Source organism: Chamaea fasciata, unplaced genomic scaffold (genome assembly GCF_029207755.1).
Source record: "Chamaea fasciata isolate MVZ Bird 193981 ecotype frontalis unplaced genomic scaffold, bChaFas1.0.hap1 SCAF_2, whole genome shotgun sequence".
Classification (NCBI taxonomy): Eukaryota; Metazoa; Chordata; class Aves; order Passeriformes; family Sylviidae; genus Chamaea; species Chamaea fasciata.
In genome coordinates, this window is record NW_027094087.1 from 102950369 (window position 1) to 102978335 (window position 27967).

The window sequence follows — 27967 nt, forward strand, 5'->3', positions numbered from 1 at the left end:
CCCTCATTATCCCTATTCCCAGCATCTGCACCTCATTGTACGGTCATCTCTTCCCATCATTCTCTCTTAATTTAGTTTGGAAACTCTCTGGAGCAATGAGACATCATTATCTATTTTGTAAAGCGCCATTCAGAGCCGTAGCAGAGTGGCACACACATGTGATAGAAATCCTACCCTTCCATTTCGCTCCAAAAGAATTGCAGAGCAGGTCAGTGCTCAGTGCTCGCTGTGTGGCAGGTGCTGCCAGCTTTCCCCTATAACAGAGGTGAGAGCTCACCATGCTTTGGTCTTCACAGAGTGCAGTGGGAGGCCTCCAGCTGTTCCACTCCTCACAGCCACATTCCCACAGAATGCATTTGATGGCAATTTTTGGAGTGCCAGAGCAATGATGCTCAATAGAAAGGTGATTTCACTACCTGCAGAGTCAGGAGTAAGCAGGTTTCCCCTCTGGTTTGATAACATCCACAGGGTGCTTGGGGCACTGTAATGCACTCAGTTCCAGCACGCACAGCTGAGCTCCAGTAGCACATGTCAAGCTGCCCCACATTGTCCCCTATGTCCCTCCCCTAGGGGCAACCCCACAGTCAAAGGCCGGGCAATTTCTTGGGCCAAAGGGAGGCAGAATTTTGTGGGGTGAAAACCTACGACTCTCTTTGGAAAAACATCATTTCCACTGCAGCTAACAGTGCAGCCTGATGCTGGTTACAACAGGCAGTAAAACTGACACTGCTCTAGGAAAACAGAGGAACATCCAGCAGAATTGCTGATGCATCCGTTTTTTCCTCTATGCCCCTGCAAAAAATGCATATATATTGTTAATGGTTGGGTTCAATGATCTCAAATGATTCTTTGAGTTTGCCTGGGGTCACCTATAGCTTACCCAAAGTTAATGTGCTGAGAACTGGGCTAGATGTCAGATCCTCAAAACTAGTTTTCCTGAGATACCCTGGAGAACTGTGAATTGGCCACTGGATGGTTACTGAAACAATTAATAATCTCCCTTCACTTTTAATAATTATAAAATATCTTTAATAGAGACCCAAAAAAAAAAAAAAACCAGCACAGATGATACTGCCTGCAGCAATGACAAAAGTTCTTTACTTGTTGCTAATGATGTAGAGCACTAGGCACATCCTGACATTCCCCCGACACACAATGAGGTAAGCCTGTGTTCAGATCCGTGTACAGTCATGGGCAGTGAGGGGAAAGTGCTGGACTGGGAGACAAGAGACCTGGACTGGGAGACAAGAGACCTGACCTAATAGTGAACAGTCACCTAAACTCGGATCCAGTCCTCTCCCATGTCTGTGCTTCTGTTTCTATGTCCACCTTTGAAATGCTCTTTAAAATATATTCAAATTTAAATTTCTTTCTTAAAACAAAACTGATACAAGCAGTGGGGACCCACCTCTGTGGGAGTGGAACTGAGCAGGGGCACAATCGTGTTACAAACCCCAGCATCCCTGGACTGGGCACTGCAGCTGCATTGACCTCACAGGCAGACGACTCTTGGAGTGATTCCTGGTCTTGGGCATGAAACCCAGAAGAATCGGGAGATGTTGGGACCTTACCGACCTTGGCTGTGCTCAATAAAGCCACCCCCTTGCTCACCACGTCACAAGTGAAACACGGAAAGGGTTTAGCATTCAAGCTGTGGGACCTAGCTGTGAGGAGACAAGGAATGATGTCAAGGTTTTGTGCATGAGGCGTCCATGACAAAACATTAGCTTAGGTCAGAGACTACTGAAATGTAAAAGGGAGGATGACTGTCAGCCCACCAACAACCAAAACAGGGAGCCACTGCCGGTTTATGCAGCAATATACGTAACGGCTGTCAAACAGAAACTTCCTTTTCTCAGATTTGTAAAACCATCGGCCTGGGGGGTAACTAGACTCGCATTACCAACACCTTTGGATTGGGAAGTAGCAGGTTGGACCAGATAACAGCGCTAGGAATCAGCGTGCCCAAATATGGCAACAGCCAGAGTATTTGTACCTGTTTCTGCTATTTAAATACAATTTGCGCTTAAAAACGAGGCCGTGCCCCCGAATCGCATCCGGCGGGGACGGTCTGTACCTACACACAGGTGAGCAGCGCGCTCAGCCACACGCCGCCGGGGCTGCTGGTTCGCGCTGAGGAAGCGGCGGCGCTCCCCGGGCACGGCGCGGTGCCGGCAGGTGCCGGGGCTCCCCGCGCGGGGCACTGACGGGACAGCCCGGGGCGGCTCCCGAGACGATGCCGGGTGGCCAGGGACCGTGAGACGGGCAGGGACAGCCTCGCCGCCGGCACCGGCTTTCCCTAATGGGCATGTGCGGCGCTCGCACATGCCCACTCGGGCCGCGCGGGGCCGGCGGGCTGTGCCGCGCCGCGCTGCCGGCGCCGCCGCGGTGGCCGTGCGGCGGGACCGCGGGGCGCGCCGTCGGACACCCCGGGACGCGACCCGCCCCCGTCGCCGGGAGAAGCGCCCGGACGTTTCTGACGGAGGGTCCCCGCAACAAAACCCCCGCACAAAATACACTCAGCTCCCCCTGCACGGGGGGACGGCCGTTCCGCGCCCCGCCGCCCGCCCGTCGGGTCCGCGGGCAGCCTGCGCTGCCCCGTCGTCCCGGGGGCGGCGGTGCCGGCGGCGGCGGGCGGGGCCGGGCGGGGCGGGGCGCGCCGCGGCGTCCCGAGCGCGGCCGGCGGGCGGGCGGCTCCGGCGGGAGGCGCGGCGCTGCGCCCGCCGCCCCGTGCTCAGCGCCGCCCGGCGTGGCCCCGCGCCCCTGGGCGGAGGGCGGCGGCGGCGGCGGGGGCGCCGCGGAAGGCTTTACGCGCCCGCCCCGCCTCGCCTGCCGCGGCCGGGGGATTAGTCAGCAGTCTGCGGGCAGCCCCGCTCCCGCGCAAACTCCGCGGCGGGGGCGGGGAGCGGCGCTTGCCCCTTCCCCTTCCCGCGGCGGGGCGGCGGCGGGGCTGCCCCCCCACACACACACCCCCCCGGCGGTCCGCGCCGCCGCTCCGCGGCGAGGGGCGGCGGGTTGGGAAGTCAGGCGCCGAGGGGCTGGGAAACTCCTCTCGGGCACGGCGGCGTTGCGGGAGGACGAGCGCCCGAGCCGCCCCGCGCACGCACACGGGCGGGCGGGCGCGCACACACACCGCACACACACGCACACGCGCGGCGGCGGCCCCCGGCCCCCCGCAGCCGCGGCCGGCGGGGAGGCGGCGCCCGGCGGGGCTGCCCCATGGTCTTGCGGGGGCCGTGGGGGAGCTGCGGGGGCCCCGGCGCGGCGCTCGCTCTCCTGCGCGCCCTCCGCACTAGGATGTTGCGGCAGGTCTTGCACAGGGGGCTGGGGACGTCCTTCTCCCGGCTCGGCCACTTCGTCGCCAGCCACCCGGTGTTCTTCGCCTCGGCGCCCGTGCTCATCTCCATCCTGCTGGGCGCCAGCTTCAGCCGCTACCAGGTCGAGGAGAGCGTGGAGCACCTCCTGGCCCCTACGCACAGCCTGGCCAAGATCGAGAGGAACCTGGTGGACAGCCTCTTCCCGGTGAACCGCTCCAAGCATCGGCTCTACTCCGACCTGCAGACGCCTGGGAGGTACGGCCGGGTGATCATCACCTCCTTCCGCAAGGCCAACATGCTGGACCAGCACCACACCGATCTCATCCTCAAGGTAACCCCGGCGGGTCCCCCCGGCCCCGAGCATCACCACCCCGCCTGGCCCGGCGCTCCGCATCCCGCCCCGCTCCCCGCACCTGCCCGCCGGCACGGACCCACCCGCGCATGCCGTGCTCTGCCCGCCCGGCACGGGCGCTGCCACCGCAGCTCCCCGGTCACCTCCCTGCAACAGTTGGGACGCCAGCCCGCCGCGGGGAGCCGGCACCGCGCTCCCCGCCAGCGCCGCGGGCTCCGCTCTCTTCCTCCTCCTCTTTTTTTTTTTTTTCCCCCGTCTTTTTCTTTTTTTCCCCGTTTTGTTTTTATTTGCTTTGGGTGAGCGAGAAGGGCAGTCTGGCTTGCTTAAATAATTTTTTCGGCGTCTCTCCACTCGCGTGGCAGCTGTGCTCCCGAGTTAAGGCGTCTCGGGTTTGATAAACTCAAACTTCAAAAACAGTTAGGTACCAGTCTATCAGGCTGCCGAGAATGGTTTTGGGGGCTGCCGCTGTGTCTGGACTGCTCTTCTGCATGGAGAGGGGTAGCACAAAACCTTCTTCTCACTGCTCATCAAGGCAAATGACATAACTCAGCAGCTTATTTTTAGTGGATAGTGTTTTTTTCCCCTCCACTGCCAGCCCACCACCACCGGTTTCATAGATGGAGAGAAAATCCAGCCCAGCCAGAGACTGCAGGCATGGTGCAGCCTGTGCTGCCGGTTCAAGTTAGAGCGGGCAGCATCTTCCCACTCGAGCAGCACAGAGTGAGCGAGTCACAATCTGACAGGACACCTCACCATACTGTATATCATAACATGTCAGAAACCTGCATTTCTTGTAGCTGGTGCTCTAGTTTATACCCCAGTGGTTTTGAACAATCCTGGAAAGAAAAACAGGGATGATAAGTGCAAAAAACTTGAGTGTTGAGAGGGTCAAGTTCACTCAAGAAAAAGGAAAGGAACATTTGGAAATAACCAGAGGTGTGGCTAGCTCAATCCTGCACATTTTTGCTGGTGCCTTGTGGAAGCCCAAAAGATTTCAGCATTGCTTTTTTTTTTTTTTGCTTTTTTTTTCCCCCTGAATGTCAAACTGTCAGCCCATATAAAAGCCAAGGTTAATTCTTCTTAATTGCTTCAAGGAGTGTCTCATTTAAAATGAAAAAACAGATGCAAACACCTATTGTAAGAGACTTCAGAGAGACCTCTCTCTTTACTAAACATTGTTAGAGTGAATTTCTTTATATTTTATTTCCACTGTAGGCACATACAGAACTGTGGTACAGAGCCACTCAGTATTTTCTATTTTCCTTTTGACATATTACCCAACAGTAATGAGCAAACATTTAATGAGTGTCGACTCACTAAGTACAGTAACAGCAATGTTACTGGAGAATGAGAAAACTCCAGAGAAATTATTTTCATTCCTTCATTTTCTTGCACTGTGAATTGCATTTGCATGCAGTATGTGCACATTTACTCAGTCATAGGATAATAATGATAATGGATTTTTTCTCTGTACTGCTTTCTCTGGAGATCTGTAGTTTTATCAATAGCAGAGTGACACACAAATAAATGGTACTCAGAATCTTTCTGCATGCAAACTTCTGCATAAGATTTGGCACGTCAGCAAAAGAGGTATAACTTACAAAGTTCTGTTAGTATTTAACACAGCCTCATTTTTAATAAACAGAATTCACTTAAAAAATAATTATTTTTCTTTTAGTGAGATAATGAACACCATTGCCTTTTGATTGTTTAGACATTGTCGGGCGTGTCTGATGCATTATTTCCAACTCTTTACTTATCTAGTTAATTCCAATATGCTTTGTGTGGAATGGATTAAGTTCCTTGTCCTGATTATGCTTCTGTTTGTGGGCAGAGGCAGGCTCAGGCAGCTGACTGTCCAACCTTGTGGATGGCCCGGCCCCATGGGCCAAAGAACAGCAGAACAGGAGGGAAGGCTCCTAGCTCCCAATATTGTTATGTCTGTGGTGATGCAGGGCTACATCATCTTGTATTAACAGGGCCCACCAAGGGACGGAGAAAGAAAAAGGTGGCCATCAAGGTTTTCCTACACACATTCAGTTGTGTGAAGGGGAGAAGGAAGCAAAGGCAGCCCCAGCTGCAGTCCAAAGCCAACCAACTCAAAGGACTGTGCTTGTAAATAGGTGTCATGGGTGAAACCACAGAGTAAATCCCACTCACATTCCTGAAGCTGTGTAAGCACGGTCAGGGCAGAGAACGTACACAGCACCTTTTGCTTATCTTTCCTTTTCTGGAGGATGACCTCCCCAAGGGAGAGGTTTTGCTTTAGAATGAATGTCGGGTTGGATGCTGGCTCCTCCTACATGGCTGTTGCTGCATCTCCACCCACAAGCAGGAGGATAGAAGACACAGGAGGAAGGTTGCCCCAGGCAGATGCTGGCTGCTCATGGAGCACGTCTTGTTGGTTTCCTTACCTGCCATATCCCGCTTCATCTGCCAGAGAGGGAAAAGAATGAGCCTTGAGCAGCTACAGCTTCCGTAGTCATGTGCCAAGGAAAGGAGATTTTCTGTGATTTAGGCAGAGGAAGAAATCGGCTTCTGTTACTGTCCCTTAGTAAAGGCATACAAAGTTTTGGGCTCTGAGCGGTTGAAACTGAAACATAGATGGTACTTTCATAAGTTAGTCAGTCTAACATCCAAGTCAATTCAGTATTCAATTAAATGACTCTTGTGGTGACGTCTCTAAAACACTCTTGTTAACTTAGTGTATTTCCTCATGGGCACCTTACCAGCCTGAGAAAGTCACCATTGCCAATGCTGCACGATACCTTCTTGCTGGCTGAGAGGGGATTCTGGGCAGGGCTCAGCCTCAGAATTGTCTCAGCCCAGGCTCAGGCAGCGCTCCCAGAGCAGGAGCTGCTGAAGGGCTCCCACTGTCAGCGCACATCTGCCAGCACAACGCTGGCTGCTCCCAGGACAGCCCCAGGTCTTGCTGGATGCACGAACTGCTCCACAGAGTCTCTCCTCATTAGCAGAGAGGTGTGTGGCTACCTTACAGTTATGCTTTTGAGACAATGCCAAGTACTCTTTTATTTCTTATTTTTGTATAAATCTCTGTCCATAGTTCTCACAGCTCCCTGTAAGCGCTTACTCCATTCGAGGCCTGCCATCCCAACGTTGCATTTCCAGATGCCATAGTCATTTGCAGAAGGGAGAAATCTAAACGTATCCTCAATCTCTGGTCTTGAATAGGTGTTCCAATTAAAAGCCTTGGTAGAATCTCAGATGTGGAAGAGATGCATCCTGAGACTGAGATATCGTGGGAGGACAATAATGAAATTTTACTTGCTGCAGTACCTACTCCATAGCTGAGCATAAGGAACTGGTATCCTGTGCTGTTGGTGTGCAGGACGTTTCTTCCTCAAGATTTGTCTTTCAAGAGAGAGAGGTAGGAGGTAAAAACACCTAATTGAAGAAAGTGTGCTTTTATCCCTGTATTTCCAATAGGTGCTTAGAAAAGCAAAAATAATTGGGATATTTGATGTGGAGCATCATGCAGAGGTTTGGATGATTTTATAATCTGTAGAAATTGTCTATGAAAACCTAGAATCCCACCTAAAAATTGTGTTAGAACAGGCCCCCTACCATTTCATGGTGATATTTTCACTTGCAGCAAGAGACTAGTTAAGTTAAAGCCATACAGGCTCACTGGGAATAGATCCCTAGACAGATTTTTGAACCTCAGAAAATATGTTCTAACTTAGACAGAATTTGAGACACCAATCCTTTTGAGTCTGTTTATTCCTGTATGCTTACAGTGAGTTAACTGCACCATACTAAAGACTTTTTTTAATTAAAGATTTACCTTTTTTTGCGGAAAAATATTCTCTCTTCCATTTCCATTACTGTGTTTATAACAATAACACGGTACCAATATTTTTTTGGCAAAAACTCCACTTAAGATACCAAGACACAAAGATGAAAAGGGATTGAAATGTAACATGCCTAACTGAAGGGGATTGTATTTGCAGTTTGCTTCTATAAAAATCTGTACATGACGGGTTTTTTTTTCTTAAAGAAACCTTTACTAACTACAGATTTTTAGTGCTTGTAGATTGCTTCTCTCATAAGCTGGCCATTATTTGATCTAGGTAACTGGCTAAACATGTATTTATAAACACAAATGAAGTAAAGGCAGGTATTTCTGTTTAAGGACGCATTTATTTAAGAACTTCCTAACTTCTGATTACTGCAGAACAAAACAGTTCAGCTTCAAAATCTTGCAGACCTCGTACTTGTTGGGGTTTTATTTCCTCTCTCTGCTCCTTAATTATTCTGTTCCTGTTAACGTGTGTGTTGGCACGCTCTGTCTACGGTCCTCACGGATTTCCTCACTTACTTTGTACGTGTGAGGAAATTCGTGGAGGAAACAACCCTGTTTAGAAATAACCACATTCCCTTGTCTGTGGTATTCCCAATTGCTTTGCTGTACAAACATGGCACACTTAAACCATTAATTCTGAAGTCAGTGGAAGTGGGTTGTGGTTGTTCAGCAGAGCCGAAAGCTGGGTCTGTTGCGATCCTGAGTAACGCAAGGTACCCTTTTTTTAGAAACTTTTGGCTGCTCCTGAAGGCCTGGACACAGGCAGTCAGCTGTGGATCTAGCAATGGATGTAGTAGGTCTCCGCCTTCTCTGGGCAGCTCAGGCACTAAAAACACTTCTTGGGAAACAGTCAATAGAACATACAGTGCGTTCTGCTGAAAACAAAATAAAGGATGAAGTCATGTCTTTAGAGCAAGGCTGTAAGATGAGGGGAAGAGTCCTAATACAAGAAAAACAAGGGTGTGAAAGCAGCAGAAGTGCAAGCCTGTTGTCATAGCAGCACAATGCTGCAGGGCTAAAATGTATCTTATGCGAAAACAGATGAGAATTAAGATACGCAGGTAAGATCCGGGCATCGCCAAGGAAGAGGGAAGGTAAATAGCACGTTGCAAGGACAGTGTGGAAGTGCGTGCAGAAACCCCCCTGAGCTCCCGGTGTCAGCAGCAGCAGCTCCTCAGCGTGATTCCTGCAGGCAAGAGGGTTTGGCCTGTGCTGCAGCCACTGGTCAGTGCCTGGAGCAGAAGTCCTAAAGTTGGCTGTGCCTGGGAGTTTGATCACATCCCACTGGTGCCCACCACCCCACAGCCCTGCTCCAGTAGCACTGGCCGGGACAGGGCCCCTCCTGCTTCACTCTGTGGTGTGATGCTCCCTACAGCCCTGTGCTGCTGCCAGCCAAGCAGCCCGTGCTCGGAATGCCCAGCATCCCGTGTTGCCTTGCCTTTCCTGCCTTGGAAGGTCAAACTTTGTTTCCCCTCTTACAAGCAGAGCACATGGAGAACAGGTATTTTCAACGGGTGGCTGGATGTGTTGTGTGTGCTGGGGGCATCACCCCTCAGGGAGAGCACACAGGTGGGGAGGGCAGGCGTCAGAGGCCAGGGACATCTGGGTGTCACAGCCACCGAGAGCAGGCCACCCCCAGGCAGTGTCACAGGGCTGAGGGAGAGCTGCCAGGGCTCCCCATTGACCACGTTTGTCCTTCCTAAAAGCTGTGACAAGGCCCTGCCTTTAAGTTGGGGTTTACAGCAGGAGAACCCCCCTCTCTCCTACTGGAAGATAGAAGGAGGAGCAGAGTTGTTCGCTAACACCGTGGGCTGTGAACCTGCAGCTATTAAGGTTTCCCTGCAGCGCGGAAGGGGTTGTTTCCCAGGCTGCTGCTGGAGGAGCCCTTGGCAAGAGCCCCCTGAGAAGCACAGTAAAGATGGAAGGGTGTTCATGGAGGCATCTGAAGCGCATGGAGAAAGCCACCCGTGGTGGAACTGATGCAAGACCAGACACAGGAGCAAAGTTTTATTCTTTTTTCCCCATCATGAAAAATGGATCTTGTTGCTGCACACCAAGCTGTGCAGAGAGGTTTCTGCTGCCCAGGTGTCCTGTCCTCCAGCAGCAGTCAGCCCAAAAAACAGTGGGCTTCTCTCGGTGGAACGAATTCAGGCAGATTTACAAGGTGTCAGAATTAAAATAGTATTGATTAGAAAAGCTTCTACACTTCAGATTAGAAAAGAAAAATCATATCTAGCGATTTTCTGTAGCTACCAGGAAGACAGATGGAAATGTAAATGTACACACATCTGCCGCTTCAAGCACTAATAGTTGTCCCTCAGTTGATGACTAGTAATTTGAACAATTTTTAGATTTTATTTTTCTGAAAATTGTTTGGAGAGAAGATAAATCACTGTGTTTTGGACAGCTGAAAAAATTAGTTGCAAAAATAAATCCCGTGCATAATTAGTATTTTAGTGTCTCTTCAGGAAACCTGATTGTAGGAGTGAGAAAAAGAGCCAAGCTACTCACAGCGATCCTTGCTGCCTGCTCTCCAGCTGTGACTTCTAATGTTTATCCCGAGCCATTAGGATCTGTCGGCTTCATCCACAGGCTGTGTGCACGCTCTTCCTCCCTTGCTAGGCTGGCATGGTCAGGAGGCCACTGTCCGCCACCCTCTTTGAAGCTCTGCCCTGGACCCACGGTCTGGCACTGACAGCAGGGCACAGCCCTGGGGCCGGGGGCTCCCTTGCCCTCACTCTCTGCACCTTCTGATGAAAACGCACTCTGGAAAGTTTAATTCTGCCCATATCTGCAGAACCCACAGTGGGGTTTTTTTGTAAATTAAGCTGGAAGCTGTGCAAGTCTTTTCCCTCTCATAACCTTTTTATGTTTTGACTGAGGCCACCTCTTGACGTGAATAAAAAAGTACACTGCAAAGGTATGAAATGCCAGAGATTACTGAGATCATAGAAGAAGAGGAGAAATTTATAGCTATCCATTAAAGGCATTTTCTCATCTTCATTTTCCTTGGCACAAGTTACCTGTAAAAATTACTAAAAGAGTAAACCAGCTTCTCATAAAAATGAAGTGTATATTTAAAATTATTGTCTTCATCCTGCTTTCTAGTTTTTTCAGTCTTGAACACAAAACAGTGATAATATTTTAAACAGTTATAGGTAAAGATTTCAGACCCTTCTCCCCAATCTTTAGTCTTTCGTCTTTCCTCCATAACCACAAGATCAGACCTTTTTTTTGTTTTGTTTTTTAAGTATAAGCTGCGATTAAAAATAAAATCATAATACTTCTGGCTCCAGGACTCACAGAAAACACAGGCTTGGTGAAAATGATCGCAGAAAAATTCTAAGAGTGGCAACACTGAAGAGCGAAGCTAATACTGGATTTGAACCATCAGGTGGAGGCTAAATAAGTTAAATAATAGCAGCAACAATAAAGTAATACAGCTTTGCAAAGATGATGCTCCTGAGAGTAAAACATGTCTGTGTGCCAGATCATTTGCAGTGCAGGAGGACATCTATATATCTAGCTAGTTTTGTCTCATTGGCCATTCATTGACTGTATGTCAAGTACAAAGTATAGTCAAGTCCTTACGATGAGTGATGTCCCCTATAAACACCACATATCACCGCTCAGCAGCAAAACCAAACATATTTTTTGAGATATATGTATATGATAAGGAGGAGGTAGTTGTACACATCCTTATGATTAAAAATGGTGTCTATGGCTGACCCAGCTTCCAAGAGAGTCAGGATGTGTTTTCATGAGCTGGGCATGGGAGCTTGTCAAAGAATGAATGGTCCCGTTGCATTTTGCTGTCACTGTGGAGTTTCCCTGGGAGCAAAGCTGTGCCACCAGCACGGTGACACCAAAGTGGGACACTGGTGATTGGGTCCTCATCCTCTTTGCCCATAGATTTGATTGGGGTAGGAGATTATGTAATGTGAGCTTAAAGGATTTCTGGGACTGGACCATTTTGCAGATGAATCAGCAGTTTCTAACCCATCCCTGCTGGGAAGGGATCTGTTTCCTTCACAGGGAGGCTGCAGACTTCTTTGTTACCTGATTAAATTAACAAAATTCTGGTAAAACCTTCTCACTTTTGAATTAAATGATTTCTCCACAAAGCAAACGGGGTGGTACAGGTTTTTCTTGCCCCTTTTGTAGCTTCCTGCATCTTTTGCAGGGACTTAAGAATAAAAACAAGCTTTCCTTTCTGTCCTGACCATGCATCTCCAAGTACAACTCTTTTGCCTTCAGGCTTAGCTTTGATGGCACTGCTGAAAGTTGTGCCATGCTCTGTACAGTGGAGAGCTGTCTCATAGAGCCCAGTGTGGGGCTTAGCCATCCCAGGGCACCCAAACTGACCCTGCTGCAGGGCTCTGGTTCCCAGTGCCTGTGTTCCTGTGCTGGTGGCAGAGGCAGGAGGACGACCAAAATAGAACACCTTGAAGAACTTCCAGCTGTGGGTCTATGAGGCCCCGGTACAAATGGCTCAGCCTAGGGCAAGTGGAGGGATTTTTGCTTCCTGGCATCCCCTCCTAGGCCCATGGACAGAACCAGCTGGCAGGGCACTGCAATTTCACCACCTCTCATCTGTCAGATGTGCCACAGGCTTAAACATGGCTTGTTGTGGAGGTGTGAGACCTGTACAGCCCTCACCTGGAGATATTTACTGAAAGGGATTCGTCTCCTTGTTGAAACCATCATTCCTCTCTGTCTAAAATAAATAACCAAGTGAGCATGGGACTTAAAGTAAGCAAAGACCAAGACCAAGATTTTACCGAATGCAAATGACCAAAGACTAAAGGAAAACACTGTTCTAGAAATCTCTATGGTGGGAATCCTGACCCAGAGTTTATGTGTGTGCAGGACACACATAAATACCATTTTCAGAAGGGAGAGAGGAAGTCCAAGGAATGGTCACTGTTTAAACAATGGCAAAAGAAGAGGTGGATGTTATTTCATGTCTGAACACTTTCAGGGGCTGTGTGCCACCGTGGTGAGGGACCTTAGGTGGTGTTGTGCAGTTCTTGTGCAGTTCTTGTGCTGCAGTGCTCTGACATCTCAGCAGTAAACTGCTTTTTGGTTCCTTGCACTGTTAGCTAGCTGAAAAAACTGGGAGTGATGAGCAAGCAGTGCATGTCTCCCTTCAAGAAAACCCATTCATTCAGATTTTGTTATTCCTTTAAATTTCTCTTTCTTCGAATAGGATCAGTAAGGATAAGAACAGCTGGATAAATGAGGATCTGGTAGTCAGTCATTTGGCCCAGAACTAGGTGCCAGGTTTATTCTGAGTATGGTTACTTGCTATTACAATCCTCTGCACTGAGGTGTGCAATATGCATTATGCATTACACATTGCTAATGTTGTCCTCATCACACAACAGCCTTTACCATCAGACTGAAGTTTCCTGGGGGACCTCCTGGTGTACCACAGGCAAGCCAAATTGCAGACTGTGCAATCCTTTGAACTCACAGGATGTACCGTTGTAATCTCTTGGAGCTTCTGTTTTCTGAGGAAACCAGTCACCCAGGGCTTTTTGAGTGTGGGCTCTGCATGGGTGGAAAAATCTGTGTGGCCGTAGCTGAATTCCCAGCATGGCAGCCGAAAGGAGAGTGCCATGGGACTGCAGCTCTCAGGGAAGAGGCCGCATCCTGTGGCTCACAGGCTGCCACAGGCAAGCAAAGGGAGAAAGGAGAGAGAGCCTGCAGCCATGCTGCGGCACACCCCTTCCCTGCACTGAGGCAGCAGAGGGCTTTCCTAGAATCAGATCTGAAAAAAGTGCAGATAAAGTGTTGTGTTTGTCTTGAGAAGGAAAGTCTGGGTCAGGATTCCCCGTGCCGAATCTTTGGGCGTGCTGGTGCAGTTCTCAGCATACTTTGTTGGGATGGAGGGAATGGCAAGTTTTCCTCTTCTTTGGCTGTTTGCCTCCAATTTGACATCAAATGTTGTGGCCATTGGCAAAGCTCAGAATATATCTCATAGCTGCTCTAAACTGCACAAGCTTGCAGCCAGCTCCAGGGGCTGCTCAGCTGCCAGGATGTGCCAGGACACAGAGCTGTCTGCCTGCTTCCCTCTTTTCCCCAAAGCCCCATTGCTGAGAGGTGGGATAGGCAGGGTCCTCCCCACGCAGCGCCCGGTCCAGCCCAGCACGGTCTCAGAACCACCAGGACACTGCTGCAGAACAAGCTCCTCAGCCTGGAATGATCATTTCCAAGAGGAAAGGAGTATTTTAGGAATGACATTTAGCTTCTAGCCTTTTGCTAAAGATGAAGTAACAGCTGTGGTAGATGAGGTTGTTTTATAACCTAAATATTAAAAGAAAGTGCTTCACATGTGGAAGGAAGCAAATGCTGCAGTGAGGAGGGTGGGTAAATAGCAACACACCCTGTTTGATAAAAGTTGCATGTCAGTTTAGTTTCTTCTGCTTTGTGTCACTCCATAGATCCTCTCTGAAGGATTTGTATTGTGAATCTAATAAAGGCAGGAAATTCCTTCTATTCCTCCTGGTTTCCCTCAGCTGTGCTTCTTTATGTGACGTCTTGTTTTATAGCTGTTGTCAATGAAAGCCATTCAGTAGCTCCCATTGCAAAAAAATTAAAATCAGATATCCGTCTTTGATCTGGTAAATCAGGGCATTTTCCCCAAACTGTAGTCATGTACAATTTGTACATTTGTACCCCAAAACAGCAGAACTTTGCAACCCCAAACTGAAAAGATGGGAAGTATTCCCCATGGAGGTTAATATCTTTGTCATGTTCCTGCAAATATTTTGTTTTGTTTGTTTTAGAAGAAAGTTGTGCAAAAGGCCCTAATCTGTTGTACAGACAGGTACATTTTTTCTCCCACCACAATGGAAAATTTTGCTTCTCAGCATGGCCAGGTATTGTGTTCTCACAGTAGTGTGTAAAGATTTGTTAGTTCAGTTCATTTCTCAAACTTACCTTCCTAATGTCAGTATTGAACTGTTATTTCTGTCAAAAAAAAAAATTAAACTACTCATAGGTGGAAAAAATACACCCCCAAGCTGCTAGAGAAACAAGATGAGAATATAGGAATGTTGTAATCTTTGTCTATATGATGTCACATTATCCTGAGGATCGGAGGCAACATAACTAAGTTTATACCCATCACAGACTGTGCAATGTAATGACAAAACAGTCAGATTGATAGATATAAATGATGGAGGGGATGAGGTGCTGCAAATAAGTCTCAAATACCACACAGAAGTCGTTATGACTGTTTAGTTTCAACAGATGCAGGGGGTTAGCCAGGATTATTAGGCATTTTTTCTGTTGCCCCCAGATGAGTGTATAAGCTCTACTGGTCTCCTGTACACTGTCTTCTATTTTTTAAAACTGTTTGTCATCAGACAGAATGATACACTTTAGCAAACTCAGTATTTTATTTTTGAAAAACATTGTAACCCTATTAGGGCTATTCTCTTGCCATATTTTAAATTTCTTGTTTCTTCTATATTGACTAAAATGGATTCAGAAAAAACTTGCAAGCTTTTTTTTTTATTTTTTTCAAGAAGATATGGTAATTTTTTCTGCCTTTCTGATGCTCAGAAATAACTGAATATTTTGGGGGTTAGAGCTCAGGCATGGCAAATTTCAGAAGGATGAGAAACAAATAGGAAGGTGCACTAAGAGCTGCTAGACCTAACAGTAAGCTACAAACCCTAAAGTTAGGGGACCCTCACTAATTAACAGAATTTTTCAGAGAGAGCAAGAGAAAACCAGTGTCTGTCTCTGCCATTGCTTTCTGCTCTCAGACTACTGAGGATTTGATGGGGAAAGAGGGAGGAAACAAGAGGGCAAATTAGTTATTGCCAGATCTCTTTTCCCAGCTGTGCCAGTGGTCTCTGTACGTAGGACATGCAGCTGTGGCCTGTCCTTTACAGAGTGAGTGCTGGTCCCCTGTGCTGCCAGCGCATTCTGCACAGGTGGCACAGCTGCCCACAGTGCTCTTCTGCCTTCTGTACCTCAGGTTGATCTCTTAAAGTAGTTGGGCAATCCTGAGCACAACAGTGTCCCTGGACATGGTTGGGCTTTAGCTGGACCTCTTGAGTTTGCTTATTTAGAGAGGCCAAACAGCAGCTGCACGTGGCACATAAGCACGTCACATTATGCCAGAGTTACCAGCAAAAGACATAGGGGAATAATACTGCTGATTTGATGCATGTTTCTTTTCTTTTTCTTTTCTTTTTTTTTTCTTTTTTTTTTTTTTGCAATGAGTGTGCTATTAATACCGCAGTCACCGGAACTTTTGTTGTTGTTGCTTTGATCAAATAGAAAAGGGACGGCGGTGAGGAGCTGCTGTCGTCCTGGCTGCTACTGTGCGAGATGAACTGATGAATAACGTGTGTGATTTCTCTTTCCCTTGTAGTTGCACTCTGCAGTGACCAGGATCCAAGTCCAAAGACCTGGTTTCAATTACACGTTTGCCCATATATGTATCCTGAACAATGACAAGACATGCATAGTGGACGACATAGTGCATGTACTGGAGGAATTAAAGGCTGCTCGTTCTTCTAATCGAACTAATTTTGCAATCACTTACCCGATTACTCACTTAAAGGATGGCAGGGAAGTGTATAATGGGCATCAGCTCGGTGGGGTTACTGTGCACAGCAAGGACCGGGTGAAGTCTGCAGAAGCCATTCAGCTCACCTACTACTTGCAGGCAATCAACTCCTTGAATGACATGGTGGCAGAGAAGTGGGAATCCATTTTTTGTGACACTGTTGAACTTTTCCAGAAATCCAACAGGAAAGTCAAAATGTATCCTTTCACTTCCTCTTCGCTGAAGGAGGATTTCCAGAAGACGAGCAGGGTGTCAGAACGCTACCTGATCACAAGCTTGGTCCTTGTGGTCACCTTGGCAATTCTGTGCTGCTCCATGCAGGATTGTGTCCGCAGCAAACCCTGGCTTGGCCTGCTGGGATTGCTGACAGTGACCCTTGCCACCCTGACTGCTGCCGGGATCATCAATCTCACTGGTGGGAAATACAATTCCACCTTCCTGGGAATCCCCTTCGTCATGTTAGGTAACTATCTCCTCTGTCTCTTTTGTGTGTTTGTGCCTCTCTGACGCATTTCCCAGCAGCAGACAAGCATCACTGCATGGTTCCTATTGTCTCATTCCTGCAGCACTGTCCCATGCCAAATCCACACTGCCTCTTTTCCTAAACTGTTTCTATGGTGCCTCAATGTTAAAATCATGCCTGGGGCTCCAGTATGGCATAGCACAATGCCGTGGGATGTGGAGCCTGTGCAGTAGCAAAGAACAAGGATGTGCAAATGCCGTGTCTTTTCCAGAGAGGCAGCCCAACTGCTGCTTTTCTGTGGATGTTTGATTCTAGTTTTGGAGGGAGACCTTTGCAGTGGTCCCCATGCAACACTGACAGCATCAGCTGTGCTGGCAAAACAAGGGGCTCCCCATGTTGGGGAGTTGAGGAGTGCTGGCTCCTTTGGAGACCAGGGCGATGCTGTCCTGGCTTGGAATGTGCCTGCCTGTGGGATAAGAGCAGTGGTTCGTTCTGGGTTGCATTTCTCCAGAAGTCCCTGTGTTGGCTGAGCAAACGTAGGGAGAGTTTCACAGCCCTGGGGGAGAGAACTTTGACACCCCTGGTCAGGGATGGACTTGCAAGCTCAGCACCAGCACATCCCACGGCAGAGGGTTATGGAGGAAGGTGGCACTGGCTGCTCCCTGGCTCCTGTGCCAGCAGAGACATATTTGTCTCCCTGGGTTTTGTACCACATTCACTCACTGTGAAGTATGGAGTGGTTTCAGTTTGGTTTGGTTTGGTTTGGTTTGGTTTGGTTTGATTTGGTTTGATTTGGTTTGTTTTCCTCGAGGGTAAGAAAGGGGAGGACAGAAGTGTGCTCCCAGCTTGATCCCAGGCCAAAGTCAGAACCCTCTCCTGCTGGCACCAGGGCATTTGTGGGAATTCTGCATATTGTACCCAAAGAGGAAGGGGCTTCACGGGAGACAAAACAAGAGTTCTGGAAAGTTCACAGCCTCTTTGTTTGTGTTTGGTTCATAACCAGTGTGAAAAGCTTTGTGCACTGTAGGTGTTTAATATGTCCTTGTTCACGCCACTTTTCATTTGTGGAGAATAATACATGCATTGATTTGATCACAGCTTCCCCGGCTGAAAATCAGTGCTCAGTAATACTTCAGGTTTCAAGTGTAAGAGTGTCACCACTGACTTAGTCACATCATGTAGTGATATGACACTTTTTGAGCACAGCTATTTTTATATCCAGCACCAGGTTCCTGTGCCGTGCTGGTACCGTAGTGCTGCTGCACTGTGGTATTGTTGCACTTTAATTAAAGACTATGCTTCAGTGCATCACACTACCAGTTAACATACAGAATATATTCAGTGACAAACAGAATTCAGCTACATTACATTGGCTGTCATTTTCAGATGACATCCATGAAAATTAAACTGCATTGTAATCTAGAGGAAATGCAGCACAAGAAAGTCAGAATCAAAAGAAGGGTATCTTTCTGACCTGAGTCTCTGGTTTCTTTGGTGGGTTTTTATGCCTGTTCATGTATTATAAAATTCAATTCCTCAAACTAAGTAATGTATTTTAAGTGTAACTTTGGATAGGAGGGGATTTCCAGATGTGTTTCAAGAGTAGCAGAAAAGCAGTCTAAAGTCCAGACATATGAAGTGAAAGTACATGAGAAAACTGATTCAAAAATATGAAATATTAGCTTTGTTTTAGGGTTCAAATATCTGCTCACTGGGACAACCTTTCAGATCTTTAATTTAGTAGTAGTGACAATGCTGAGACTTGAAATCCTCAAAGACTTACGGATAACTATGAAAAGTTTCACATATCTATTTTAGTGTTCCTTTAAGTGCCAAGCTGTACAGTCAACCCTGCTTTTCCTTTTTTTTTTTTTTTTATTTCCCTGATTTTTTTTTTTTTTGTCTTGCTTGGTTGGAGTATTCCACTCTTAAAAGGGCAGCTCAGCTCCCACTGTGAACAAGTCAAGATAGAGCAGCCAAGTTCATGTAAATCTTGCCTGCTTCCCCAGCTGCATAAAATCTCCCAAGGGATGGGAATATCAACAGGTGAACAGAAGGCACTGACAGCATTTTGGAGTTTTTAATGAGAACTGTTTTAAACTGGCAGATAGCTAGAAAGGCAGGTTGGCCTTTTTTTTCTTTCCCTGAAGTACAATGAAAATATTCAGCATGCGTTTTGAAATGCATTTCATGCCTAGATGTTGTTTTGCTTATAAAGGATGTTTGAAGTCAAGGCAACTGAAGGCTACAGACACCAAGAACCCTCCATTATAGCCTGCTGAACTGCTTCCACTTAATTTCAGTGACCGTCAGATTAGATCATAGATTAACTGACCTTTGGAAAGCTAAAGGATTTCTGGCTAATGATGTAGCCCTGTATCTATTACTCATAATCTCATGGCTAAAAGCAGAAATGAGATAGAAAAAATGATTACACCGGACACATTTCAGGCACAGCCCCTTTTCTGGTATACATCATTAATGAAGTTTCCCTGGTTTATAGCAGCTGAGGATTTTTAACTTTTCATCAGCGTTGCGGAGGCGGGGGGGGGACACTCTCCAGACATCATTTGACACAGGATGAGATTACATCTTTCATGACAGATAGTTTTCATCATGTACTTTGTCTCCTTCTTCGACCACTTCCTCCTGTTTCACTGCACAACCACTACAGCATTTGCATCATGTCTAACCTGAGTTCCCCTTTTGCAACTTAGCTGTCCTCCTTATTGATCCACTGCATCTGGAAAATAATTTATTTTCTTTTTCTTTGCGTGCTTGGTACCACTCTCACTTGCCCAGTCTTCTTCCTTTTCATCCCAGCTTTCCTCAGACTATGTTTACCAGACTTCCAGCAATCTTCTTACTTTTGACCATTCCACATCTTCTGTGGAGTGTGGTGCCTAAATCCAGGCACAGGATTCAGACTGAGGCTTTCAGCAGCACGTAGAGTAGGAGGATGATTTTTCACATCTTGCATATGGCACTGCTGTTCATACATCGCCATATGTCATTCATTCTTTTCTCAGCAGTATGAAATGGTTGGCATTTGGTTGGTGGTACATGGTAATTCACAGATCCTTCATGTCATTTTCTACCCTGTTTTCACTGTCATTTATTCCAAACAACATGTAGAATTTTTCCCTTGTCCTTGCTGAATTATAGCTTGTTTATCTTACACCATTTCTCCTCAATCCTCAATGAGTTTATCTGGAGACCATCACTGTCTCCAAGATATATTAGCTGGTCAGCAATGTTTTGCAATTATCAACCTTTTCATATTTTCAAGAATTACTTTCTGAATAGGTTGTCCAGTCACAAGCCCATTCTAAAAATATAGGCAGTATGTCTGGAAAACAGTCTGATCAAAGTGCTTTGTAATTCTTCTTTCATTCATCCTGTTTTCTTTGACATCCCTTATTCATCAGCCATTTCCAAGAACAAACAAGCTACAGTGAAGGGTACCAGCCTCTGTAGATGTTGAATCCTCAGCTTTTGCATCAACAGAGAATTTTAGAAGTTACTAAATTACCATGACTTACCAAATTACAGTCTTAAGCTCAGGCTGTGTAAGTGTAGGCAGGAATATTTTTTGCCTACTCCACCTGTTAAATATGACATGCTAGTTTAAACACTTCATACTTTGGTTTTAATCATGGTAGTTTATTCTAATTTATTTTACTTTTTAATTAGGGCAGATTACTGTAACCCAGCTTACAAAAGATGACTGTACATAGTCTGAGTATGTCACTACTGTGACGATTTTTATGGGGAAGGTTTCTTTTTCACCATCCTTGATTTCTAACTCAATGGTAAAAACTGAAGCCCGGAGTAATGTTGCCCAAGACCCCTTCCCCTTTTAGATACTAAAATACCCCCTTTTAGATGCTACAAGAGTGAAGGTTCCCTTTGGTGCCCAGAGGTCCAGCTGCAAGAGGCAGATGAGAGCCCGTGGCTGGGGCTGGCCTGAACCCCACCGAGGGGCTGTGGGGTGAGGCAGCAGAGGGCAGGCTGGCTGCAGCCACACTTTTCTCTGGGATATCTTGCCAAGTCAAACTGGGAACTGTTCTTCTCTAGCTACGGGTTAAGACAGGTACTTCTAACCTGAAAGTGAAGCCTAAAGTCTGGGAAAATTAGCAGGCTTCCACCATTCGTCTGGACATCGTATGAATTAGCAAATGTCTCTGAGGTTTTTTAAAATTGCCATCCTCATCTGGCAGTGTGCAAACAAGTAACTTAAGGACAAGTTTGCTGGCATGTCTAGTTCTTGTGGAATACTTTGCTGAATTAGGGCTGCTCGTTTTTGACCATAGGAACCAAAAAAAAAAAAAATTCTACAGCTAGGTTGGATTTAAAATAGCTGATTTATAGTGTCAGCTGCAAAACAGAATTAAAATTCTGATTTCCTATTGCCTTCTTCATTAAAAACTACAAATGTTTGGTCTGGCACGGATGCTAATATATCCATAAGTTTCCCTTACACATTAAATGCTGTTTAAAAACTTCCAAACCTTTAAAAATACTGTTTTCCTCAAAAAATCACAGTGTTACCAAACAAATCATTGGACACCAACCAGCGCTGTCTGAACAAGTTTTTGGCGTGCTTTTTTTTTCTTTCCAGAGGCAGAGTGGAACCTAGGCACTCAAAAGAAAATTGCAACATAGCCCTTTGCACTGGAAACTAGCAATGTGTTTGCTGTTCCTTCAGAAATGAATACAGCTCACTCGGGGAGAAGTGGCTGTCTTCAGCTGCCAAGTTCGTGAAAAGCATCGGCTGTGTGAAGCCGCGGTGGAACGCCGGGCGCTGCCAGATATGGGCAGGGACGCAGGGCCAGCTCCGAGAGCTTATATTTAGCCTCCAATGCTGGCAGGGGAAAACCAGGTAGAAGTTACGAGAGTGGCTTGAGCTTGTAGCACACTGTAAAAGGAAATGATAGCCAGCCGTGTGTGAAACTCAGCAAAAACAGGGACAAATGAAAACCCCTTTTTGCAACCTCCATCACGTCCGGCCCTGCAGCGTGCCCCTTCTGGGAAGGCGGAAAGGAGAAGCAGTCAACAGAGAGATCCAGGGAAGAATGAGTGGGAAGGAGCAGGTGGAAATGTCAGCCAGGAGCCAGGCAGGGTCGTCCTGAAGTTCAGTCCCAAGTGGAGAAAAGTCAGGGGGAGCAGGATGCCCTTACAGGGCTGTGTCTGGCAGGAGGAAGCACAGGAGCAGGTGAGGTGCAGAGTACTTTGGAAGGTACCTGGAGGAACCAGGGCTCATGGTGGCACCTTACAGATGCAGAGAAGTTCCAGTCACTTCTTAGAAACACAAATCTGTTGGACACACACCTTCCACATGGCTTGCCTGGGGGAGAGCTGTGCTGATGGAGGAGTGAGCTGAGATGCCTGTACAGGGGCTTTACAAATGCAAAAAGCTGGAGCACCATAGTTGGGATCTGAGATCAGAGACAGTTGGGAAAGAAGGTTGGAAGGAAAAGGCCACAGAAGAACAGGGGAGGTCGATGTGTTTGATGACAGGAGTGAAAAGAGCAGGAGGGCAAGTGAGAAGACTGCTGAAGGTTAGAGACCATCAAGGCAACAGGCAGCTAAACCAAGCAGGGCAGCTGACAGCCGACACAAAAACCTGAGGGTGCTCAGGCCAGCACACACCAGTACATGGGGCTCACTGGTGCTGTGCCTCAGTGCCAGTAATGCACCAGGCCTGGCTGCTGCTTAGTTCTCTGGAAGAACATGGTGGTAGGGAGTTGCAACATCTTCCAAATTTATACACCCAAAAAGCATTATTTATCTTCCCTATCAAGCATCCAAGTGTCTGCTATGTTCAATAAAGCTGAAGAGTCAACGTTGGTTACACACAGAGAGTTTCAAAGAGAGAGAAGCAGCCCCTCCATAGGTTTCCCCAGTTCCCTTCAGTCCACACACAGAGGTAACACACACCCCCAAATATTTGACCTTGTATAGTATTTTTCCACTGAGTTTCATTGTGAGAGTTAATAAAAATGTGAAGCTTACTGAGTGGTGTTTATTCCCCAACTAAGCTTTCTCACTCTACCTGTCCAACTCTGCTGTCTTTTCGTGCTGGGAAGAAGCCTGTCCTCCTTCAGCTGGCTCAGCTGGCTGCCCCCACGTCTCTTTCTCCCATCTCATTCATCTCTTTTTGTAATATCTGGCAGCCTTCTCCAGCAGGTCTCACCCATCTTCCTGCTTGAGGCATGGCATCTGCTTCCTAATGCCTGCAGAACTCCCAGCATCTTTTGGTCTCCCTAAACTTCCTTCATCTCTTCTGCTGTTTTTCACATTCCTGTCAGTGTGTCCCCTCTGCCATTTTGGTTGGGTTTATTTAAATTTCTCCTCTCTCATCCCTTCCCTCTCCTCAGCCACAGCTGGGCTCATTGCTCCCACCATTTTCCCTATATTCTTCAACAACTTCCTTGGCTCTCAGATAGGTCCCCACTATCTCAGTTATATCTCAGCTGCTTCTGATTTCCCAGTGATTTCCACCATTCATCCTTTCCTTTTTTTATACTGCCAAAGCACTCCAAGAGAGCCCTGGAAGTACACTTGGTTTTTTGTCACTCCATCTGCTCAGCTTTTCCAGTTCAACCCTGCATAGCTCAGTTACAGTCCTAAATCATTTCTGTGGTTTGTTCCTTTCATCCCTCTTCTAAGAAATGAATAAAATTATCTAGTTTTATCTACCCTGAACAGACAGAATCCCAGGCATGTCACTTTCCTCATCATGCTTCTTTCTTCTCCCTTTTCTGTCCTCAGTCCCTCAGTCTTTTATGACATCTCTAAGCAGCCATGCATCTCCTGCATTCCTGCAAGCATCACATGGCATTTCTGTTCCTTGTGGAAGAGGGAGTAAGAGCAGAAATAGGTTCCCAGGCCACCACTCCTCACTCAATGTACCAGTTAGTCCTTTCACCAAAGTCAGCACTTTTCACCCAAAGTGGAGCTGATTAATCCTCTCCTTCACCTGCTGGTCTTCCTCCCTCCAGTTCTTCTCCTGAAGGATGATGTCTCAAGCCCCTTAAGGAACCCAAACACAGAAGCCACCATTGTATGGGAAGGAAACAGACTTAAAACAAACGGTGGCAGACTGTTTCAGACACCAGCCCTTTCCTGAGCAGTGCAAAAGCAGCAGGTAAAGCTTGCAGCTGGCACACGACACACGGCCAACGTGGTGTCCAAGTTCCCCCGTCACCGCCACAAAGCCCAGTGAACTCCCTGCACACGTACGTGCTTTTGGCTTCAGAAGACTGCTGATGACTCAGATAATTTACAATGTCTTTTGGAAGAGAGGAGCTGTATCCATAGGAAGTCAGTCCAGAGAACATCTTAATATTGAAACCAGGTGCTGTAGAGCAATTTCCTCTTCATTTTTGGTGCTGCAATATACACTTGTGAAAAGTATGTTGCAATGTGTTCAATGAGCATTCATTTATGCAAAGGGTAACAGAAAGCTGTTACACTTTTACTGTCTGCATTCTTTTTAACTGCAGGAAACTGTGCATGCAGGGGCTCTGTGGAGGGCTTTGTCAGAGGTACCTGTGCCCCAAACAGGCACAGGTACCAAGAGTTTGGCGCTGACATCCTGATTTTCTTCAAGTAGTGATGTCCCTCAAGAGAAACTTTCACTTATATGAGAATATACTGGAAGTTCAGAGGTTAAAGAAAGGAATCCTTTCTCTATCTCTACATATACACGTAGGATGTGCGTGTGTGTGTGTGTGTGTGTGTGTGTGTAGAGATATATACATGCATACATACAGAGAGATAGAGATAGATAGAGATAGAGGTAGAGATAGAGATAGAGATAGAGATAGAGATAGAGATAGAGATAGAGATAGAGATAGATAGAGATATATTTCTGGTACACTTTATGTACTGGGCCTGGGTGGTCAGTGGAGACCTGGGGAATGTCAGCAGGAGCTGATGTGACTTCATTTTAGGTCTGGCTGTGAGAGAGATGGTGCACGTTGTGAGCTTCAAATAAATGACATCTCCCAAATAGGCATTAGCCTAGAGGCTTTTGTGCAGAGAGGGGACCTATCATTTTCAGGTCATGAAACCTTTGATGGAGAATCCAGAGGTGGATTAAATAAATTGGAATAAGTCTGGATGCTTGTGAAAAGCCTAAGTTGAGTTCCAAACTTGTAATTTTTTTTTTAAATCAGTAAAAATAGTAGGTGGGATGTGCTTTAACTGAATTTTTGCAACTTTCTGAACACTGTGTTTCACATATGGTTGATCTATGTATTATGAGTAAGAGTAGTGACAAACATCACTAAAACAGGAGAATTTAACTGTATCCCTGAGATGTTGCAGTTGTAGCTTTCTTGCCAGAAAAGGAGAAGCTTGAAGTGTGGTAAACAAATCCATATTCTACTGGCCCATGTTCCACTGGGACAGCACTCCTAGGAGCAAATTATATTTTAGCTTGTGGCCTTCAAAATTTAAAGCAGATTTAAAACATGCCCCAAATGTTTGCCCCAAATGTACCCACTATGTCTTACTCCATCTTCAGGAGGTTTGCTGTCTGTCACTTGCCTGTTCTGTGACATGGTAAACATTAACCTAGCATAGGTGATTGCAGGAGGCTCTCTCTTTTAAGTGCTTCTTTTACACAGCATGCATAAAATCTGTCCAAAAATCAGTGATGAAAATCAGTTTTCAATTAAGTCTGCTGATACAAGTCATAACCTGTCATATGTGAGATGAGCCCAGGTTTCTTAACTAACTCCACATGTGACCACCTCCTCGGCTACTCAACCTTGAGCTACATGCACCATGGGGAAATTCTTGCCAGCCACACCTGTCATTCCTTTACTGTCCTGGCATGGCACTCTCCCATCCTGTACAGCTCCCCTGGTGCACAGGGTGGTCCTGGCTCCCCACACACCCTGGGGTCTGCACCCCATGCCAGCAGCAGTACCAAGCAGACCCCTGCCCTCCTCTTCTTGTCATCCTCCATGCAGCTTTCTCCCCCTCTCTTCAAGTAACAGCTTACGCAGGGCACTCTGCTTCTGGGGGGATTTTCTGGTGTTTCTGAGCTAAAGAGGATGAAGAGGCATTCCTGGGAGCCGCTGGGGCAGGAAGACCCTTTGGAGGCCAGGCAGATTCAGGTGCTCTCTGATGTTTGCCCCAGAAGCACAGACTTGCATGTACGGCACAGGTTTGGCTCAAATGCTTTCGGTTCAGATCTGCAAAAGGTCTGGGGAGTCAGTAGATGAGCAAGCCATGCAGACATAAATACTCCGGCAGCTAAAACCAAATTTTGCTAACATGCAGCTCCTTCTGTTGCCCTGAAAGAAATATGACTTTTAACTTTTCCCAGGTCTTTTGTGAAAACAGAGGAAAGCAAGTGACACGTTTAAACAGAGCTGGCAGCCTGCTATTTAAATGCCAAAACAACCCTTTACTGATTTTTAAGTGGAATTAAATGTTCTCTTTATATATAAAATAGATTTTGAACTATAACTTAGTTTGCTTATCAAAATACAAGAGTCACTCAAGTTTTCTCTCAAATGTATCTCTGTTTTTAAAATGTGTTTATATGACACTTTTGTTATCACTGTAACAAGAAAAACTCAAATATTACATTGTTTCAAAAGTAAAAAAGGATGATACAAGAAAAACATCCATCATTCTCCCAAATCCTAAATCAATGTTCTTATTTTATTGAAATTAATGGATCTATTCAGGATTAACCATGTAAGTGCTGAATTGCATGTATAACCATTATAATAGGAGGCTGTTAATTTAAACAGAAATTGATATCTTTTTAACAAATAACTTCAAATTCAATATTAAATAGTAAGGGTTTTTTATAGTACATATCTCTAAAATGCACGTACTCCAAAAATAAAAAGTAGTGAACCATGTTACCAGCGTTGCTGATTAGGGATTGTGGTGACGTCTAGGACTATGAATACCAAGGCATTGTTTAATTCTACTTAATTAAAATACTTCTCATTCTCTTTTTTTCTTTTCCCCTTATATAGATAGAAAAATTACGGAATGTTTATGCATGTCTTGCGTATGTGTATGTATTTCTTCAAAGCTAGGGATTTATATGTAGAATTCTTTTCATTTCAATAGTTACATGTCATCATGGTTTATTTATGTGTGTGTGTGTGTGTATATATATATATATATATGTAATATGTGATCATGGTTTTAAAATTAGCTTGTGACTTGTACCATTTTCTAAAACATTGGCTCGTTGTTTGTTTGCCATGATAAAAAAGAGTACCAGGGAGTTTATAGCTGGCATGCACAATGTATCCCAAGCATTGCCCAGTGTGTCCCCACAATTTAAGGTGAGACCGAGGGAGTGATTTCATTTTGTCCGTGCCTGCTTTGTGCAAATGTGCACTCTTTAGTATAGGTCAGAAGGGGCTACACCTGACCAAAACAGACTGTTTCACAGGAGAGCAGAGAGTTTGATCAGGTGCTGCATTTCCAAAAGCTCTGTTTAAAAATGTTGGATATTATGGCAAACATTCACTGCCAGAAGACTGGGATCTAAATTACTCCGGTGCAGCAGATCCATACGAGTCTTATGAGGAACCTACTCCCCTTTTGTGATTGGGAGTGCTGCACAAGACCTAAGCGAGGCCTCAACCTTGTGCTGAATTTCCAGACACACCCCATTTGCCTGGGTGTGCATTAAGCAATTTGAGTGCAGGCTTAATGGCCCGGAGAGTCTTTCAGCAGGGTCTACGACTGAAAATATCATTGTGGTCTCCCAGTGTGAAGCACTGAGCAGCAGCTGAAGACATCTCTGCACACACCAACCAAGCCAGCGAGTGCTGCACGGGGACACTTTCTCTTCACAGTGCCTTTCTGTGGGCACAGACACCCACAGCTGTGAAACACAGCAGATTCTGAGAGCATATTATTAAACATTTTGGTTTCTCTTATTTTCTTGCCAAGCAGATACAGCACAAAACACAACTCTCTCTCCAGAGACTGAGGCAGATTTTTATCTGGTGTGCATGCACCAAATATACTGTGTTTTTGATGCTGATAGTAAGTTGAGGAATACTTGGGTTTGCATGGGGCTTTCTGACCGGGATGGCCAGTGTTTTTGTAAACATGGTTGGAGAGATCAGCCTGACACTTGGGGGTGAGTGGCTAATAATCAAATGTAAAGCAAAACCAGAGACTGATCAAATGGTTTCGTGCCTCGATACCTAACAGGCTCACCTACCTAATTTCAGTATGTTTCTCTGTCGGGAAGATCCCAAGTCAGATGTTAGTACCCGCAGCCATAGTACATCTTAGGTGATAATATGCGTAAAATTTAGTAGCCTTTAAAACATTAATTGCAAATACTGAATCTACCCAACAGTACTGTTACCATGTTTCTGAGGTATGTTGTCATACCTGTAATGCAGTTTCAATACTGACA

At 46.3% G+C, this 27967-nt stretch overlaps 1 protein-coding gene across 1 annotated transcript in view; it reads left to right on the forward strand.

Moving 5' to 3' along the window:
• The first annotated feature begins 2873 nt into the window (after nt 1–2873).
• Nucleotides 2874–27967, forward strand: part of PTCHD1 (patched domain containing 1) — a 39613-nt gene continuing 14519 nt past the window's right edge. The window contains exons 1-2 of the mRNA XM_066176943.1: nt 2874–3648; nt 15885–16545. Of these exons, the coding sequence (XP_066033040.1) occupies nt 3220–3648; nt 15885–16545 (1090 nt within the window). The 5' untranslated portion in view covers nt 2874–3219. The remainder of the gene's footprint in view (nt 3649–15884; nt 16546–27967) is intronic.